At 38.8% G+C, this 17,906-nt stretch overlaps 2 protein-coding genes across 2 annotated transcripts; one reads left to right on the top strand and one right to left on the bottom strand.

Moving 5' to 3' along the window:
• Positions 1-695: 695 nt before the first annotated feature.
• On the bottom strand, positions 696-12,372 carry LOC142302988 (olfactory receptor 5V1-like). Its single transcript, XM_075344089.1, has 3 exons — positions 12,361-12,372; positions 8,130-8,169; positions 696-1,585 (listed from the first exon to the last, which is right to left on the bottom strand). The coding sequence occupies exons 1-3, from the start codon at positions 12,370-12,372 to the stop codon at positions 696-698; spliced, it is 942 nt and encodes a 313-aa protein (XP_075200204.1).
• A 3,951-nt stretch (positions 12,373-16,323) lies between these two features.
• LOC142302987 (olfactory receptor-like protein I9) lies at positions 16,324-17,253 on the top strand. Its single transcript, XM_075344088.1, has one exon. It carries the CDS (start codon positions 16,324-16,326, stop codon positions 17,251-17,253), a length of 930 nt encoding a protein of 309 aa, XP_075200203.1.
• Positions 17,254-17,906: the final 653 nt, after the last annotated feature.

Below are 17,906 nucleotides of genomic sequence, written 5' to 3'. Positions count from 1 at the left end.
AAGAGTTTGTGATTATTGAGGACTTCAAAGCAGGAACTCATCATTGTGAGAACTAGACAAGCTGCAAGAGATTAAAGCAATGTTTGACCAAAACTACAGCAAGATGTCTTGTAAAAGATCACTGACTCACCGCTGGAAGGGTGCCAGATCCCACCTACGCATGTTTCAGTGAAGGCTGACGAAGGCTAGTGCCGAAACATGCGTAGGTGGGATCTGGCGCCATTCCAGCGGTGAGTCAGTGATTTTTGGTTTATTTACCTTTATTCAATTGTGCCACCTTAGTTTATCTATTCATCACAGGGTTTTCTATGATTGCCTGACACGCTATATTTGATCTGTGACTGGGTGTTTTCTTTGGTGTTTGGCATGTATTATGTTTTTTATAAACTGGACACTTTTTCTCTCCTCTGTTCTGGTACGCCACCTTGTGTACCTCCATTGTTACTACACCTCATCTTGCATTTTAATTTTTCACAATAAAAATTACTTTTTTTACGTTTGTTCTCTGATTCTTCTTTGTGTGAATTGGTTTCAGAAGGAAACAATTATACATTTATTAGTACAATATAATATGAGTTTCTCAAGAAGAAAATTTAGATCAGTGGCCCATAAGGTTTCAGCTATGCCTGTGGACTTGGTTGATCTGCAAACTTACAGAGTTCAATACACGCAAATCCCTACCTCATTCTTGTATTTTAGACACATTTTAGTTTGTGAAGAGCTTCTTTAAAGTCCTTGTTCTTCAGAGTGTATATAATAGGGTTAAGCAGTGGGGTCAGCACAGTATAAATGAGAGATAAGACTTTGCTAATGGTTAGGGCTTGTCCTCTTGTTGGAAACATATAAACAATAATAAGTGTTCCATAAAGCATGGAAACCACAATGAGGTGGGAGCTGCAGGTGGAGAAGGCTTTATGTCTTCCGGTGGTGGATGAGATTTTCAGAATGGTGATAACAATACACATATAGGACACCACAATTATTATGAAAGGACAAAAACCACTGAAGACACCAATGATAAGTACCTGTATATGAAATATGGATATATCAGAGCAGGAGAGCTTCAAAATAGGTTCCAAGTCGCAGTAGAAATGGTCAATATTATGTGGTCCACAGTAATACAAATAAAACATAGGAATTACATCAATTAAGGCTATAATAAAAGCAATGAACCAAATTATACTCACAGACAACACACAAAACATGGGATTCATTATGGAGTTATATCGGAGGGGGTTACAGATGGCCAGATATCGGTCATAGGACATCACTGACAATAGAAGACATTCTGAGGTCTCCGACATAACAAAGAAAGAAAACTGGAGAAAGCAACCGATGAGAGTCACCGAGCTTCCCCCATACAGTACAGTAAGGAGAAGGGTGGGGACAATGTCTGTAGTCAGCAAGATGTCACACAACGACAGCTGGGTAATGAAGAAGTACATGGGGGACTGGAGGGATTTACTCAGTAGATATAAAGCAATGATCAGAAAGTTCCCGGAAATAGTTGCACAGTAAATGAGGACTACTAATAAGAAGAACGGGATGTTGACATTTTGAAGATTTGAAAATCCTAGAAGAATAACTGAGGTGACGTTATTTGCAAGTTTGGTCTACAATAAAAGGAAAAAAGAAGTTAGCAATGGTGAAAAACAGTTTTATTGGAAATCCAATTGAAGAAATTGTAAAAATAAAAATTGCAGAACAAATTACTAATGATCATACATATGAGTATCAGGCTCCTTATTTTTGCTCCTCCTGTCTTACAATAAAGGCAAAATCTACTTAAATTCTTCAATCTATTATTAGTATTGTGACTTGTCTTTACAGTTTTTTTTTAGGTTATTTACATATACTGTCAACAAAATAATAGCTCAGGTATGCAAAATTTGGGTTTATGAAAATTGTTTCCAATCCAAAGACTGAATCTTATGTTTTCTTACACCCTGATTTAAAAGAATAACCCTCTATTTTGTCCGTGAAGTTAAGCAAAGTTAGATGAACAAGAAAAATATTTATTGTAGCCAAAAATGGGCAAAATATTATATAAAAAAAATTGAGCATTCATTCTGCAACTTTATTGGAATAAATTCTTGTGCCCTTTCCTTTTCTATTCAAAACTTCTCTTCTCTTACAGAAGGTCTGCAAATCTCTGAAGCATCCGACAGTCATCCACCATCATTTTCACCTTCCATCCACCTTGGTATTGTTGTTCCATCTGTTTGACATCCTGATGAAATCTTTCTCTCTGATCTTCATTGACAGCACCAAGGTCGTCAGGAAAGTTGTCCAAATGATTATGCAAAAAATTAACCTTCAAATTTTTCAGCCAACCCACAGTTTTGAAGTGTTTCAGCATGCTCTTAATGATGAAGTTAAATAATCCCGCGCCCTCTTCGCAACTGCTTCCATTTTTTTTCAAACACATTATCCTTCATGAGTTTGTGAATATCCATACCAACAAAAATGCCTTCCATCAGCTGTGCTTCGTATAGTCCCTGAAAATTGGTACACAGATACTTAAAAGTCTCTCCTTTTAACTGTCTACATTAATAACCAAATTAACTCATTCCATTATGGACATTATTGGATCTCTAGGTGACCTGGCTGCATTAGGCCTGTTTCACACATCCGGCTTTTCACCGTTTTGCTGGATTAGGTGCATGCCAGTACCGTGTATGGTAATAGCATACAATGGCAGCGCTGCAACTTCCAGGTCACATGCTCCGTTCACATGAAAGCATGTGACCAGTGCTTGTCGCACTGCCATTGTACTGTATACACTGTACTGGCATACGCTGAATCCGGCAAATAGTCGGATGTGTGAAACTAGCCTTAGGAAACTAGAAATGCTAAGAAACAGCTTCTCCCTTTTTCATCATCTCTCAGACGTCCATTGCACTGAATCTGGCAAACCGGCAAACAGCAGGATGTATGAAACTAGCCTTGGGAAACTAGAAATGCTAGGAAACAGCTTCTTCCCTTTTCATCATCTCTCAGACATCCATTGCGTCGAATCCGGCAAACCGGCAAAAAGCCGGATGTGTGAAACTAGCCTTAGGAAACTAGAAATGATATGAAACAGCTTTTCCCCTTTTTACCATCTCTCAGACATCCCTTGTTTATCTCCTTGTCTTCTTTTCCTCATGTGTCTTCCCCATATTATCTATCTTATCTTGTTTAGCTCCAATAATAAGTTCTATCTCGGCTGTCTCATTCACACAACAAGCATGGGTACTTCATGTATCCTCCTCGCTGCCCATCACTGTAATGCATCAGAGCACCGCCTTGAGAAAAATTTGGAAGAATCTTTAATTGGAATCATAAGGAATTCTACTCTATAAGAAGCAAGTCAACGTCTGTGAAAAAAATTTATATTATGAAATTTTTTCGATAATTTAACTGAGTTTAGATTGAACATATTTAAAAGTCACCTCTTTCTTTAAAAAAAAAATACCACTGCAGACCTGTGTAATTGAGGATAGGAAAATATCAATATAAAACAAAATTAAATATAAGCTTCATCTTAACAAACAAGTTAAAAAATACGGTTAACTTTAACCAAATGTAAAAACCTTTCATACACGAGGTTCTTCGGTTTTGTCCATGTGTAAGACTGTTTGATATAGTATTTAGATAATCTTCTAATATTAGAATTAGGAAGTAAGAAGGTGAGAACATTAATAAAACTATAACCAAGTTCACGCAGTGTAACAGTCATTTTTCATGTATCCAGTAATAAGTCATTTACTAACCTCATTTATAGTGTTTTGCAGCTGCTCAGTCCAGAGGGAGCTCCACGACTCTCCCCGGAGCTGCTGCACAAGACTTCTCCACTGAGACTTAATATGTCTAGATTCATTTTATTTTTGATATCATATTTTGTAATTGATACAAAATAATATTAATCAAATAAAAATAGAGAAACGGACATAGGCATAGTTTACACAAATTGATCCAATTTTGAGTTAATCTCAAAATTCTAATTTTTTTTAGAAAAGTAATGCATAATTTTAATTACAATCTTGATATAAAAATAATTCTAAATATCAAATCAATTTTTTTAAATATATGTTTGGACCATACACTAAGCTTTATTAAAATATTTATTTTAGAATTAGAGAGATAATTAAAAGCAGCCAATCCTGGGCTAAAGCTGCAGAACAACATATTGCTATCACACAGCTGAGTTGTAAAAAGAGATGAGCGGACTCGCAGGTAACCAGGATCGGCGGGTCTGTGTTAATTTTTTTTAAAGTCCGATTGTGGTCCGGAATCCAGTTCCCATATAAGTCTATGGGGACCAGAATCCAGCAAATATAAAGGGTAGTTTAAGGGATAGGGGGGTAGGAGTTTACTCACCAAGGCTCTGTGTCATGGCAGCAAGCTGTTTCCAGGTCGTGCATTCACTTCCGTAGCTAATAATTGAATATGCTATCACACAGCTGAGTTGTAAAAAGAGATAGCGGACTCGCAGATAACCAGGACCGGCGGGTCTGTGTTAATTTTTTTTAAAGTCCGATTGTGGTCCGGAATCCAGTTCCCATATAAGTACATGGGGACCAGAATCCAGCAAATATAAAGGGTAGTGGAAGGGATAGGGGGGTAGGAGTTTACTCACCGAGGCTCTGTGTCATGGCAGCAAGCTGTTTCCAGGTCGTACATTCACTTCCGTAGCTGATAATTGAATATGCACTGCTTTCTCCGCCCACCAGCAACTGTGATTGGTTGCAGAAAGACGCGCCTCAAGCCTGTGTGACAGCATGTCTTATGCTTCCACTCACAGGTGCATCTAGATCATCTAGTAAAAATAAATAAGTAAAGCTATTGGCATATTATGGTACCCTGCACAGATAAAGCATATGGCTACAAGCTGAAGCTCCCAGCCATGCATTTATTTTGGCTGTGTATCAAGATAAAAGAAACAACATGCGGATTTTTTTTTAACAATTTAAAGAAATAATTTAAAAACTGGAGTGTGGTCTGTTATACCTCATGGCTCTCCTGTTGCAAGGAATGAGGCAGTTTTCCATTCCTTGCCTGCCACGAGCCCTCCTGCTCAGCAGCACCAAAGGTCTGGCAGACTGCGCAGTGTGCAAGAGATACCTGCTCAGAGAGACAGCAGAAGGGTGACACCTAGTGGTTTTCTTGTTGCAAGGAGTGAAGCAGTCTCCTATTCCTTGCCTGCCGCGGGTCCTCCTGCTCAGCGGCCCCGAAGGTCTGAGAGGTTGCACAATGTGCAGAGGTTTGCTGCTCAGGGAAGAAATGAGACTCCCGTTATCTCTGTACATTGTGAGACCGAGGATCCCGCCTCTATATCCCAGAGGCAGGAGGGTGAGCACGTGCAATGCGTGGCGTGTCCTGATTCGCCCACTGACGTCACACGGCTTTATGACAAGGCTGCTGACGTGGTGAATCCTCACTGGCCGGGCTGGGACGTCGTGGACCCTGATTGGGTCAGGTCCGTCATCTCCGCCTCACGCCCGCCCTTGGGTGGAGCTACACTCCCTTAAAAGCTCCCCCTGCTATCATGGCAGTGCGCGACCATCCTTTATTGTTGGATGACTGGCAGCGTGCTGCTACGTCACTGTACAGTCATTTGTTGTCTTCTTGTGGTCTTTGCCCTTGCTGCTCCGGCAGTACCTGTTCTGCAGGCCGAGTTCCTGCCTTGCTGCTCCGGCAGTATTTCGTTTAACAGGCCATGTTCCTGTCCCAGGTGAGCTCCTCGAGTCTCCGCCGGACTCACCTGGTTCTTGAAGCACACGTGCATGGGCACCTCTGTGCTTCCCCCATGCAACAGGTACACCAAGCTGTGAGCCCCGTGCCATACAACCCTTACGGGTTAGGGCAGGCTGGTGTACGCAGATTGTCTATGACCTCAACAGACGATCGCTAGCAGCAACCCGCTCACTCTTCACCCACCATAGCAGCGGTTCCCTACACCGCACAGTGGATTTTGACCGGCGGAAGCTGTCCATGTACCATCTTGGCACGCTTCCCCGGGTCCTCCTCGTAACAGTGGTCCCCCCAATTTTCATACGCAGCCATCATAAAGCCTGACATCTGGGGCTTATATTCTCAGACTAGGGAAGCCTATGGTTATTAGGCCACCCCCGCAGCCTAAAAATAGCAACCTGTCGCTGCCCAAGATTGTTACATGCATGAGATGCGACAAGCTCGGTGCTTTATCCGGCTCTTCCTGGTTGCCCTGATATGGTGGCAATTGGGGTAATGAGGGGTTAGTAACGGCCCACAGCTGTCACTAAGACCTGGATTAGTAATGGCAATGTCTACAAGACATCCCCATCACTAATCTGTAAGTGAAAGTAAATAAACCACAAACCATGAAAAAAACCTTTTTTTGGAATAAAATACAAAAAAACACTTTCTTAACTACTTTATTAACCCCAAAACACCCCTGTAAGTCCAGCATAATCCACACAAGGTCCCACGACAATCCTAGGTCTGCTTCGTCTTGGTCACAGAGAGGGTTATAAGGCATGACTGTCTGCTGTGACTGCAGACAGAGACTGAGCCGCTCAATCAGCGGTGATGTCACTCAGGTGAGTTGCAGTCACAGCTGGATGTTTCCACAGTCCTCCACCTGTTACAGCTGGTAACCTAACCTCAGGAGACCTCAGTAAAGTCAGTGAACTCACCTGCATCTCCTGGCAGAAAATCATGTTTTTTTGCCAAAAAATGCAGATTTAGTGCTGAAATTTTCACACTATTAATGCACCCAAATTACACCTTTTGGCAGAAAACTGTATCAGTACCTTGGCAAAAATCACATAAAAAATATGCGTAATAAACAGGATTTTTTGCCAGGAGATGTAGATTGCATACAGGAATATGGTGTAAAAATGCCATCAACAATTTTGCATCTTTTAGCCCAAAAATGCAAAAAAAATATTTATTTTTTTTGTCTGCCAGGAGGTGCAAAGTTGGTGCTGAAATCTGGAGCAGAACATTTCAGCACCAAATGTGCATCTACTGGCAGAAGAATGCAGCAGAATCTGAAACAAAAACCGTGGCAAAAAGTGCATCAAAAACCTGTGGGTTTTTTTTTCCAGGAGGTGTAGATTGGGAGCAGGAATATGGTGTAAAAATGGCATCACCAAATTTGCATCTCTTGGCCCAAAAATGGAAAAAAAGGGTTTTTATAGCCAGGAGGTGCAAATTTGGTGCTGAAATATGGTGCAGAACATTTAAGCAGCAAATGTGCACCTCCTGGCAGAAAACCGTTGCAAAAAAACACGGCAAAAACTGCGGCAAAACAATGCGTCAAAAGTCTACATGTTTTGCCAGGAGTTGTAGATTGGGTGCAGGAATATGGTGTAAAAATGCCATCACCAAATTTGCATCTCTTGGCCAAAAAATGCAAAAAAAAATTCTTTCTGCCAGGTGGTGCAAATTTGATGCTGAAATCTGTGACAGACCATTTCAGCACCAAATATACACCTCCTGGCAGAAAACTGTGGCAATTCACCTAACTGATGTTACTGCTGCGACAAAAAACATTCCACAAAATGTGGCAAAACTGTGGCAAAAAATGCGCCAAATATGCGCAGTTATTGCCAGAGGTGTGGATTAGGTGCAGGAGTATGGTGTAAAAATGTCATCACCAAATTTGCATTCAAACCCGCAACAAAAAACAGCGGCAAAAACCATGGCAAAACCCACTTTTTTGCCATGAGGTTAGATTGGGTGCAGGGATATGGTATAAAAATATCATCACTAGTGATGAGCGAGTATGCTTGTTACTACTCGGTACTCGCACGAGTATCACTGTACTCGGGCTACTCGGCGGGTACCGAGTAATTTCACGATACTCGTGCTGTACTCGTGGTCTTCATCCCTGCATGTTGGCGCTCTTTTGAGAGCCAGCCCTCATGCAGGGATTGGCTGGCAGACCATTGCAATGCCACAGCCCTGTTAGTTGTGGAATTGCAGTGATTGGCCGGCCTGCACAGCGTGACCGAGCCTTTATACCGGCGGGCGCGCTGTGCTCTGTACACAGCCATCTCATATTCCCTGCTTTCCACGCCCACAGGCGCCTATGATTGGTTGCAGTGAGACACGCCCCCACGCTGAGTGACAGGTGTTACACTGCACCCAATCAAAGCTACAGGAAGCGACTAGAGGCTGTGATTTTTGCAAAAGGAGGATCTACAAAATATTAATGTCACTTTTATGTTGAGGTGCCCATACTTTTGTACCAGTCAAATTTTGATAAAATGCGGATTGCACATTTTCTATTAGTACAATAAACCTCATTTCAATCCAGAAATATTACTGAGTCCATCAATTATTAGATATATGAAACTGAAATAGCTGCTGCAAAAACCCAAATTGTTATAAAGAAAAAAGGTTAACATTAATAGGGGTGCCCAAACTTTATCATATGACTGTAACTACAGAGTCACCGCAATGCAGAGCAGTTCAGACTTGAATGTTTTCATAGTTTTTTAATTGTCAACTAATACTTTATATCAATTATGATTTTTGAATCTATTTTTGCTTTGTTTTCTTTTTTTTATTTATTTCACACACTGTGTCTCCTTAAAAGAGCAATTGAGCATTGCATTATACTTTGCAGAATCACACATCCAGAATATTTTTATTCCATACTTGGCTGGTTTACTACTCATATATTGAATGAACTTGTAATGTTCCCTATAGGCTACAAGCTGCTCATCCACTGTTACATTAGAACTTGGATTTTAGAACTTGGTACAATCATTGAAAAAAATATTCCAGATGTAACTGATAGGGGCTGATAAATCCATTTCCAATCTCTCAGGACAAGATTGCTTATCATCAAATCAAAGGTGTCTCCAAATTTCTTCATCTACTGACATTGTTGCTTTAAAGTGTGGATCAGTAAGTGGTTCCAGAAATAATTCTCCGATAGGAACAACATAAGATTTTGTACACCCTGCCAGAAGTGTTAGTCAAATATTAGCATACAATTTCTCTTTTGGGATATTTTTCCATGGTATTTTACCCCAGAAGCAATATGTCTTACTTCTAGGTTTGTACATAAAAGCACCTCGTCTGTAATATCTTAAGAAAAAAAGTACAGAAAGCATTTTTCAAGACACAGGCATGATCCATCCTTTTCCCCAGCAACCCTGACTACAATAACACAGCAACTTGAGACACAAACCCTGATGAGCACATGATAAATATTTTATGGGCCTTAAAGACCCGGGTTCCGTGAATATGGGGTTTCCCCCAAAAAGCATTGTTATATCAAAATACCTATCACATAAAATTACAACAATAACAACTGGATATTACCAACAACGACATACTTGAGGAATACCTAGAGTTTCAAAATTCTAACTAACATAATCTTGCAGAAAATAGCAAAAAGATATGCCGCCAGGCCCGTCATTCTAGGGATAATCATCTTGAATCAGAGCCTTAGTTCTCAAAACACATAGGCATAGTGAGTGTCTTTCTATTTTTTCACTATAGTATTTCAATAATTAATAAATAATGTTTTTACACTCCTTACATGGGGGTTGCTGGATGTTTATCTACCTTGACTTGATCCTTTATAGTGAGTAAAATAGAATAACTTATACAAAAGTTTACAGCTGGCTAAAATTATTAGTGGCATAAATGAAAGATATCACATATATAGAGCAGCCGGCACAGAGATGATTCCACAGTAAATGGACTTGTGCTCCTTATGAGCTTTGGTACAAAACAACCAAAGTAAAGTGTATCGTGTCTTTGATATCTCACTGTTGGGGATAATATACAGTATAATGCCCTATATTATTTTGGTACTATACTTTTATCTCTTTTGAATTAATCAACACCCCCGCTTCTACTTTAGAAAACGTAGCGCACAACCATAAACCACGAGTGTTAGTGACATTACCACTTCACATCCTTTCATCACCAGGGGAGTTTTAATATTAACATATATATTAATATATAGATTATATTACCATATATATTACAATATTAACATTTAGAAACTATGTTTTGTTTTTCCTCTTTTCAGTTGCCCAATCCTGGTTGCACCTTGTAGTCTGAAAGATTCAGAAATTTATTGTCTTTTTTTTACTTTCTGAGAAATCCTTTCTTTTACAGACGTAATGGAGCTGCTCATTACATTTATTAAAGACAATTTTCTTTATCTATTCTGCGATGACCAGAAATAAATGAGACACAAGAGAAAATTAATAACAGTCTCCATGGAATCACTTTACACAATATCCCAGCTTTGGATTGTGTATATATACTGTATACTCTTCATATGCTTTACACATTACATTATCTGTGTGTAATGATGGAGTCCGTGTCATCTACGCCTCATAATTAATCACACTGGTTAATTTCCTCCGGTCTGGCAGAATTTTCCTAATTGGACAGAAAAAAATATTTTGAATTTTTTTTCCAGAACATGAAAGTATCTAATGTAAGTAATGTCACCGGAAATGCATCTAAACAGTCTTATATGGTGTTTGGGGCTTTATGTCAAAAGATACATTTCACAATTGAGACTCCTATCCTGTGAAGGATATTTTTTTGGTTGTTGACCCTTTCCATTCCCTTTGGTTTTGCAAGACACATTAGACATTTTATTGTTTACAACTGGAGCTGATATAAAATCTAATGTTAAAATTGTGAATAATGTGCCATATTTTGTTCAATTAATACTAACCTTGAAAGGAATTCTGAAATTCCTTCATGTACAGTGATGCCTAATATGTGTGCAAGGTCTAAAATAGGGCTCAACAATATCATGGAGAACAAATAATAATAAATTGGATAATATTTTTTTTCTATAGCTCCGACATATTTTGCAGCATTTCATAATTACTTGGGGACAAGTAAAGACAATGTCAAGTACCGCATGGTTCAGCAGTTACAGGCGGAGCGAGGAAAAAGGAGCAAACTACAATCTATAAGAAATATATGAGGGAGACAAAATAGGTAACAAGTGCTTTCATGAACAGTCCCACCATCTATATCATAATTAAGTCCTTTATTAATTGCAGTTCTACAAATGTTGACTATCTTCCTAGCTGTAATACATGCAGAGTCCAATACATCGGTAGTACCGTACGCAAATAAAAGTCATGTATATCAGAACAAATCAGGGATTCAATTTATAACCGAGACTTACCTAAAATATCATTGTCTGTCTTGTCATATCATACGTATTATATTTTTAAAAAAAATGTAACATGCACTAATAAAGATTTTGGAATTTTAAGAAGAGACTGCTTCACATTTGTCTTGCTGGACTCTCTCTCTTTTCTGCTTGGAAATATTGGTTGGAAACTGGTCCTTGAATCTGTCCGAGCATCACTGAACACTTAGTATGGACACAAATCCACTGGTTGTGGTGAGCTAAAAATCAAAAACTTTTTTCCTTGTGTTTACATATGAAGTCATGGCCAAAAGTGTTGTCACCCTTAAAATTGTTGCAGAAAATGATGTTTTTATCCCAAAAATGATTGCAATTACACTATTACACTATTACATTATGCACATGTTTATTTCCTTTGTGTGTATTGCAACAACACAAAAAAAGTGAGGAAAAACAGGCAAATTGGACATAATTTCACACAAAACGTCAAAATGGGCTGGACAAAATTGTCACCCTCAACCTAATATTTGGTTGTGCATTCTTTGTCATAAATAACTGCAATCGATTGTTTCCTGTATCCATCCAGAAGCTTCTTACTCCTTTCACCTGAATTCTGGACTCTTCTTTTATACTGCTCCAGGTCTATCATATTTGAAGGCGTCTTCTCCCAACCAACAGCAATTTTAAGATCTCTCTACAGTTGTCAATTGGATTTAAACCTGGACTCATTGCTACCTCTTTACAACGTTACATTTATTTCTGGGGGCTTCTTGAAATATGTATGGGGTCATTGTCCTGCTGCAAGACTCATAACCTAGGACACAAACTTAGTTTTCTAACTTTGGTCACTACATTGCCCCCAAAATCGTATGGTAATCTTCAGATTTCAGGATGCCTTGTACAAAGTGAAGGCCGCCAGTGCCAGAAGCAACAAAACAACCCCAAAACATCTTTGAACCTCCACCATATTTTACTGTAGGTGATGGGTTCTTTTCTATGAAGGCCTTTTATTGTTTTTTGTAAACAGTAGAATGATGTACTTTACCAAAAAGCTTTATCTTGGTCCCATCTGTTCATTTCATTCAGATGTGGATGGACAGTTTGATCTGACACTGATGCACCCTGAGCTTACAAGACAGCTTGAATTTCTTTGGAACTTGATTGAGGATTATTTACCATCTGAACTATCCTGCAATGCAACCGTTCATTAATTTCTCTTTACAGTCCACATCCAGGCATATTACCTTAAATGCCATGGGTTGAAAACTTCTTGATTAAAATGAGCACTGTGAATAAATTTTAATCGATTTTGAGATGAGCTTGGTAACCTTGAGATTGCTAATACTCTTCAAAAATATTATTTCTTACGAGGGGCGTTCATTAAAGATTTCCAATGACCAACTTCTATTTATCACAGGATGCTGAAACTCCACATTTGTAATTCCAGGGCAACATCTTTCTGCTATTGATGAACACACCATTCAACAATTGGATGCTTCCATTTTTGAAAATCACAGAGAAACCATTCGTCACCTGGCCCAAAATGTCAAAATTATGGTGGGATAAATGGAAAAAAATCATCCACGACCATCTTCACATGCATGAAGTATCTGCTCGTTCATTTCCACAGCTGCTCACACCTCTCCAGGTGATGACTGCTCTTCATTCCATTGGCTCCATTATCATAGCTTACACCACTTCAGTACCTGTAAAAAAAAGACTGTTATCAGTGCAGAGTTGCAAATGGACATGTAACGTAAAGAGACATTTATCATTACACGTGAAATTTCAGCGTCCTGCGATAAACAGAAGTGAGTCAATGGGAAATCTGTAATGAACGTCCTTTAAAAGTCCTCAGATGGTTCTCTTCTCTTCTTTCTGTACTTCATACTAAGGCCCAGTGCCATCGCTGTGTAGTTTTGACATGTATTTTCAGAAATCTGCATGTTCATTTTGAAGCCAGAAAAATCTTGTGAGAATTCAGAAGTGCTGTGCCTACATTGCTTATTTATCCCTGGCATATTTGGTGCAGATTTGGGGCAGAAAAAAAGGAAATTTGCACCAAATACGCAAGGGAAATATACTCAACGTCGGCACAGCACTGCTGAATTTCATAGACTTTGCTGGCTTCACAATAGACATGCAGATTTTGCTGCAGATTTCTGAAAATCTGCATCAAAATCCACGTCAAAATACGTAGCGTGGGCACAGGGCCTTAAAGTGGCAAATTAAAATTTGCTATTTCCAATACCAGCCAAAGCTGGGAGATTTGTGATATCTCATGTATATTCTTGATTTTATTTTCCAGACTGAATTTGAATTCGGAATCTTGTCAATTCTCTAATGTTTTTGAAGCATTTATTGACCAATAGAAAGCAATGAGAAAGTGACAAAAATTCTGTGAAAATGCAATGAAAATCCCACAAAACGGGTGTTTAAAATAAAGTGTTTTTACTGTTAAAAGAACAGGATTTCACTTCTGCGTATGCACAGAGCCTTAAAGTGATTATTCAAGGATAGATAGTGTTGAAGTAAAACAAACAAAACTTTTTGCATGGAGATAGGTTTTCATGTTTTGCTTAAGATGTATTTTGCATGATACAAGTGAATGAGAACCCAGAGAACAAGTACAGTGCCTTGTGAAAGTATTCGCCGCCCTTTAATTTTTCAGCCTTTTCCCACATTTCAGGCTTCAAACATAAAGATAAAAATGTTAATGTTCTGGTGAAGAATCAACAACAAGTGACACAATTGTGAAGAGGAAGGAAATTTATTGCTTGTTTTAAACTTTTTTAAAAAATAAATAACTGAAAATTGGTGCGTGCAATATTATTCATCCCCTGTAAGTTAAAACTTTGCAGCTCCCCCGTTTGCTGCAATTACAGCACAAGTGGCTTGGGTATGTGTCTATAAGTTTTGCACATGGAGAGGCTGAAATTCTCGCCCATTATTCCTTTGTAAACAGCTGGAGCTGAGTGAGGTTGGATGGAGAGCTTTTGTGAACAGCAGTTTTCAGCTCTTTCCACAGATTCTCGATTGGGTTCACGTCTGGACTGTGACTTGGCCATTCTAATACCTGGATACATTTATTTGTGAACCATTCCATCGAAGATTTTGCTTTAAGTTTGGGATCATTGTCTTGTTGGAAGACAAATCTCCGTCCCTGTCTCAGGTCTTTTGCAGACTCCAACAAGTTTTCTTCAAGAATGGTCCTGTATTTGGCTCCATCCATCTTCCCATCAATTTTAACCATCTTCCCTGTCCCTGATGAAGCAAAGCAGGCCCAAACCATTAATCTGCCACCACCATGTTTTACAGTGTGGATGGTGTGTTCCAGGTGATGAGCTGTGTTGCTTTTAAACCAAAAATATCATTTGTCATTGTGCCCAATTAGTTTGATTTTTGTTTCATCTGACCAGAGCACCTTCTTTTATCCTCAAAAGCTACCTCAATTACTATAATAAAAACCCCTTTATTTAATCTTATTAAAAAATTTTAACCATCCTACACTGTGGATAATGACAAAGAATCCCAGGACCATGAGACAGCCATAATAGATTATTCCTGTCAAGAGAAATTTTTCTACACCTTCAGAGTATCAATTTGATATTATTATTAAAGGGGCAGATTCTAGATGACTCTCAATCTTTCTAACTCCTACCTACCAATGGAGATATAATTTACATAACATGCACCCTAAAGGTAAAGTAGTGCCCCATTCCTCAGTGGATTTCCCTCATATGATATCCCTTACAGGGTCATGTCATTTGATATCAGAGGAAACCAAAAAAGATTCCCTTATCTGAGATCTATTCGGAGCAAATGTCTTTCAGTAATAGTCTCTCTCTCTTATGGTAATACCCAAGCTCTCCATAGTCTTTAACCAAGAAAGAAGTAACAAAGCCTCGATGCATTTTCCCCTATTTATTGGTTGGGGTTCATCAGGAGATGAGATTAAATTACAGCAGAATTGCCAAAAGCTGTCAGAAAGCTGCATATATTGCAGCACACGCCTCTCCGTATCGATGCATATGATAGACCTTCTTCCACATGTTTGGTGTCTATCAGGTGGCTTGTGGCAAACTTAAACAACACTTTTTATGGATATTTTTGAGAAATGGCTTTCTCCTTGCCACTCTTGCATCTAGGCCAGATTTGTGCAGTATACGACTGATTGTTGTCCTATGGACAGACTCTCCCACCTCAGCTGTAGATCTCTGCAGATCATCCAGAGTTATCATGGGCCTCTTGGCTGCATCTCTGATCAGTCTTCTCCTTGTTTGAGATGAAAGTTTGGATGGATGGCCGGGTCTTGGTAGATTTGCAGTGGTATGATTCTCCTTCCATTTCAATATGATCGCTTGCACAGTGCTCCTTGGGATGTTTAAAGTTTTGGAAATCTTTTTGTAACCAAATAAGGCTTTAAACTTCTCCACAACAAACAGTATCACGGACCTGCCTGTTGTGTTCCTTGGTCTTCATGATGCTCTCTTTGCTTTACACAGAACACTGAGACTATCACAGAGCAGGTGCATTTATACGGAGACTTGATTACACACAGGGGCTTATATTTATCATCATCAGTCATTTAGGACAACATTGGATCATTCACAGATCCTCAATGAACTTATGGAGTGAGTTTGCTGCACTGAAAGTAAAGGGGATGAATAATATTGCACACCCCACTTTTCAGTTATTTAATTTTTAAACAACTTTTAAATAAGCACTAAATTTGGTTCAAATTCACAATTGTGTCTCACATGTTGTTGTTTCTTCACCATAAAATTTAAATTTTTATGTTTGAAGCCTGAAATGTGTGAAAAGGTTGAAAAATTGAAAGGGGCCAAAAACTTTTGCAAGTCACTGTAAAACTGGTTTATGCTTTTTTTTCCGATGGAATAGTTATTTTTTTTTTTTTTACTTTATTCTACATAGTTGGAAGTAAGAGGAACACAGGTCACTCAATAATAGTATGTAAGACATTTGTTTGATAGAAAATCTAGACATTTCAATCGTAATTAATTTAAAAATTATATAAAATACATAATCATTTATAACGTCATTTGAACTTCAAAAGAGACATAGTTTCTAAAGGTTGGATAAGAAAGATTTAATAAAGCAGTAGCCTGATACAGTCTGTAAAAAGAAAGCGTTTACCCACATTGGAGACTAAATTAAATTCACTAGTGAATTGTGCTTTTCTCTAGATGCCGGAGAAGAATCTAACAGCAGTGAAGGATTTTTTTCTCTTAGGCTTTCAAGGCAGCAAGAATCTGAGAATAATTTTGTTCTTTTTGCTCCTTGTGGTTTACAATGTGACAATATGTGGGAACCTCCTGATCATCGCCCTGGTGTCCACCACCAAGAACCTCCACACTCCGATGTACTTCTTCATCTCACAACTGTCCATCACTGACATCTTGTTGCCCACAAATATTGTCCCCAACTTGCTCCATGTCCTACTGAATAATGGAGCGACCATAACATTTATCGGCTGTATGGCCCAGTTGTTTTTCTTCTGTATTGCTGAAGGTTCTGAATCTCTTCTTCTCACAGCGATGTCCTATGACCGATATGTGGCCGTCTGTAATCCCCTCCATTATGTCTCTATCATGACAGGCACATTGTGTGTGAAGTTGGTGATCATGTTCTCATTACTCAGTTTTTCTAATTCATTAATTTACATCATAGTAATATCCGGGCTAAAATTCTGTGGTCTGAACATCATTGACCATCTGTTCTGTGATCTTGTTCCCTTACAGGACATTGCCTGTTCTGATACATTTCCTATAAAAGTGCAGATATATTTATTAAGCATACCACTTGTGGGTATTCCTAACCTAATTATTATTATTTCTTATGGTAAGATTGTCCGCGCCATCTTAAAAATTCAATCTAATGTCAGTAGACAGAAAGCCTTCTCCACCTGCAGCTCCCACCTCACTGTGGTCTTGGTATTTTACATGAGCCTATTCAGTGTGTATATTTTTCCAAAAAGTGGACAAACATCCAACATTAATAAATTCCTATCACTATTATATACTGTATTTACTCCATTGATAAATCCCATAATATACAGTTTTAGAAACAGAGACATTAAGAAAGCCGTGCAAGAAATAATTCCAAAATATCAGTAACCGATTTTACTTGTTCATAAACTAAGATGAAAACAGAATGAGAATAATTATTTTAGCTAAAATCTGATTATATATAAAATCCAGCTACCTAGATACAAGGATTTATGTGGAGATTAGTGATGAGTGAGCACTACCATGCTCAGGTGCTCCGTTCGCAAAAAGAATAGCTTGGATGCTCAGACGGATGTGAGTTGAATCTTGAGCAGAGATGAGCGAACCTCTCAAGGTTCGGTTCACAGAGCCCAATCAAACAAGTGGTTCGTTCATCAAACCTTTATTGAACCAAACTGAAAACTTTTAGCGAACGTTTCCAAATCCCACTGCATTCAATGAAAGGAAAAAATGTAAGGCAGAGAAAACACCTTTGAGGGGGGGCAAAAAGCTTACAAAACAGCAAAAATACATTTTATAGTGCAGCACCACTTTTTTAGCATAGCCATTAGCTTCCTAGACTATTGACATAAGAAATATAGAGGTGGGTGATGGCCAGGTGAAGGCCTCTTGCTCACAGAATCCTGGCAGTACACTATCACCTAGTCTGAACAGTCTGAGATTGGGGTGGCAAAGTCACTTGACATCCACAACTTGTTTATCTTTATGAATGTTAGGCGGTCTATGCTTTCAGGGGACAGCTGGATGCGCTTATTTGTCAA

The sequence above is a fragment of the Anomaloglossus baeobatrachus genome, chromosome 4 (genome assembly GCF_048569485.1).
Source record: "Anomaloglossus baeobatrachus isolate aAnoBae1 chromosome 4, aAnoBae1.hap1, whole genome shotgun sequence".
In the NCBI taxonomy this organism is placed as follows: Eukaryota; Metazoa; Chordata; class Amphibia; order Anura; family Aromobatidae; genus Anomaloglossus; species Anomaloglossus baeobatrachus.
The sequence above is the reverse complement of the archived record's forward strand: the minus strand, read 5'-3'. Positions and strand labels throughout refer to the sequence as shown.

What these genes read in the sequence shown, in the direction of transcription:
- LOC142302988 (XM_075344089.1), bottom strand. An exon ending in ACAGCCTCTAGTCGCTTCCT is followed by an intron (nt 1,586 to 8,129) that starts GTAGCTTTGATT and finishes ACGTCACCTCAG; the next exon opens with TTATTCTTCTAGGATTTTCA.
- LOC142302987 (XM_075344088.1), top strand. Translation starts at nt 16,324, where the DNA reads ATGCCGGAGAAGAATCTAACAGCAGTGAAGGATTTTTTTCTCTTAGGC.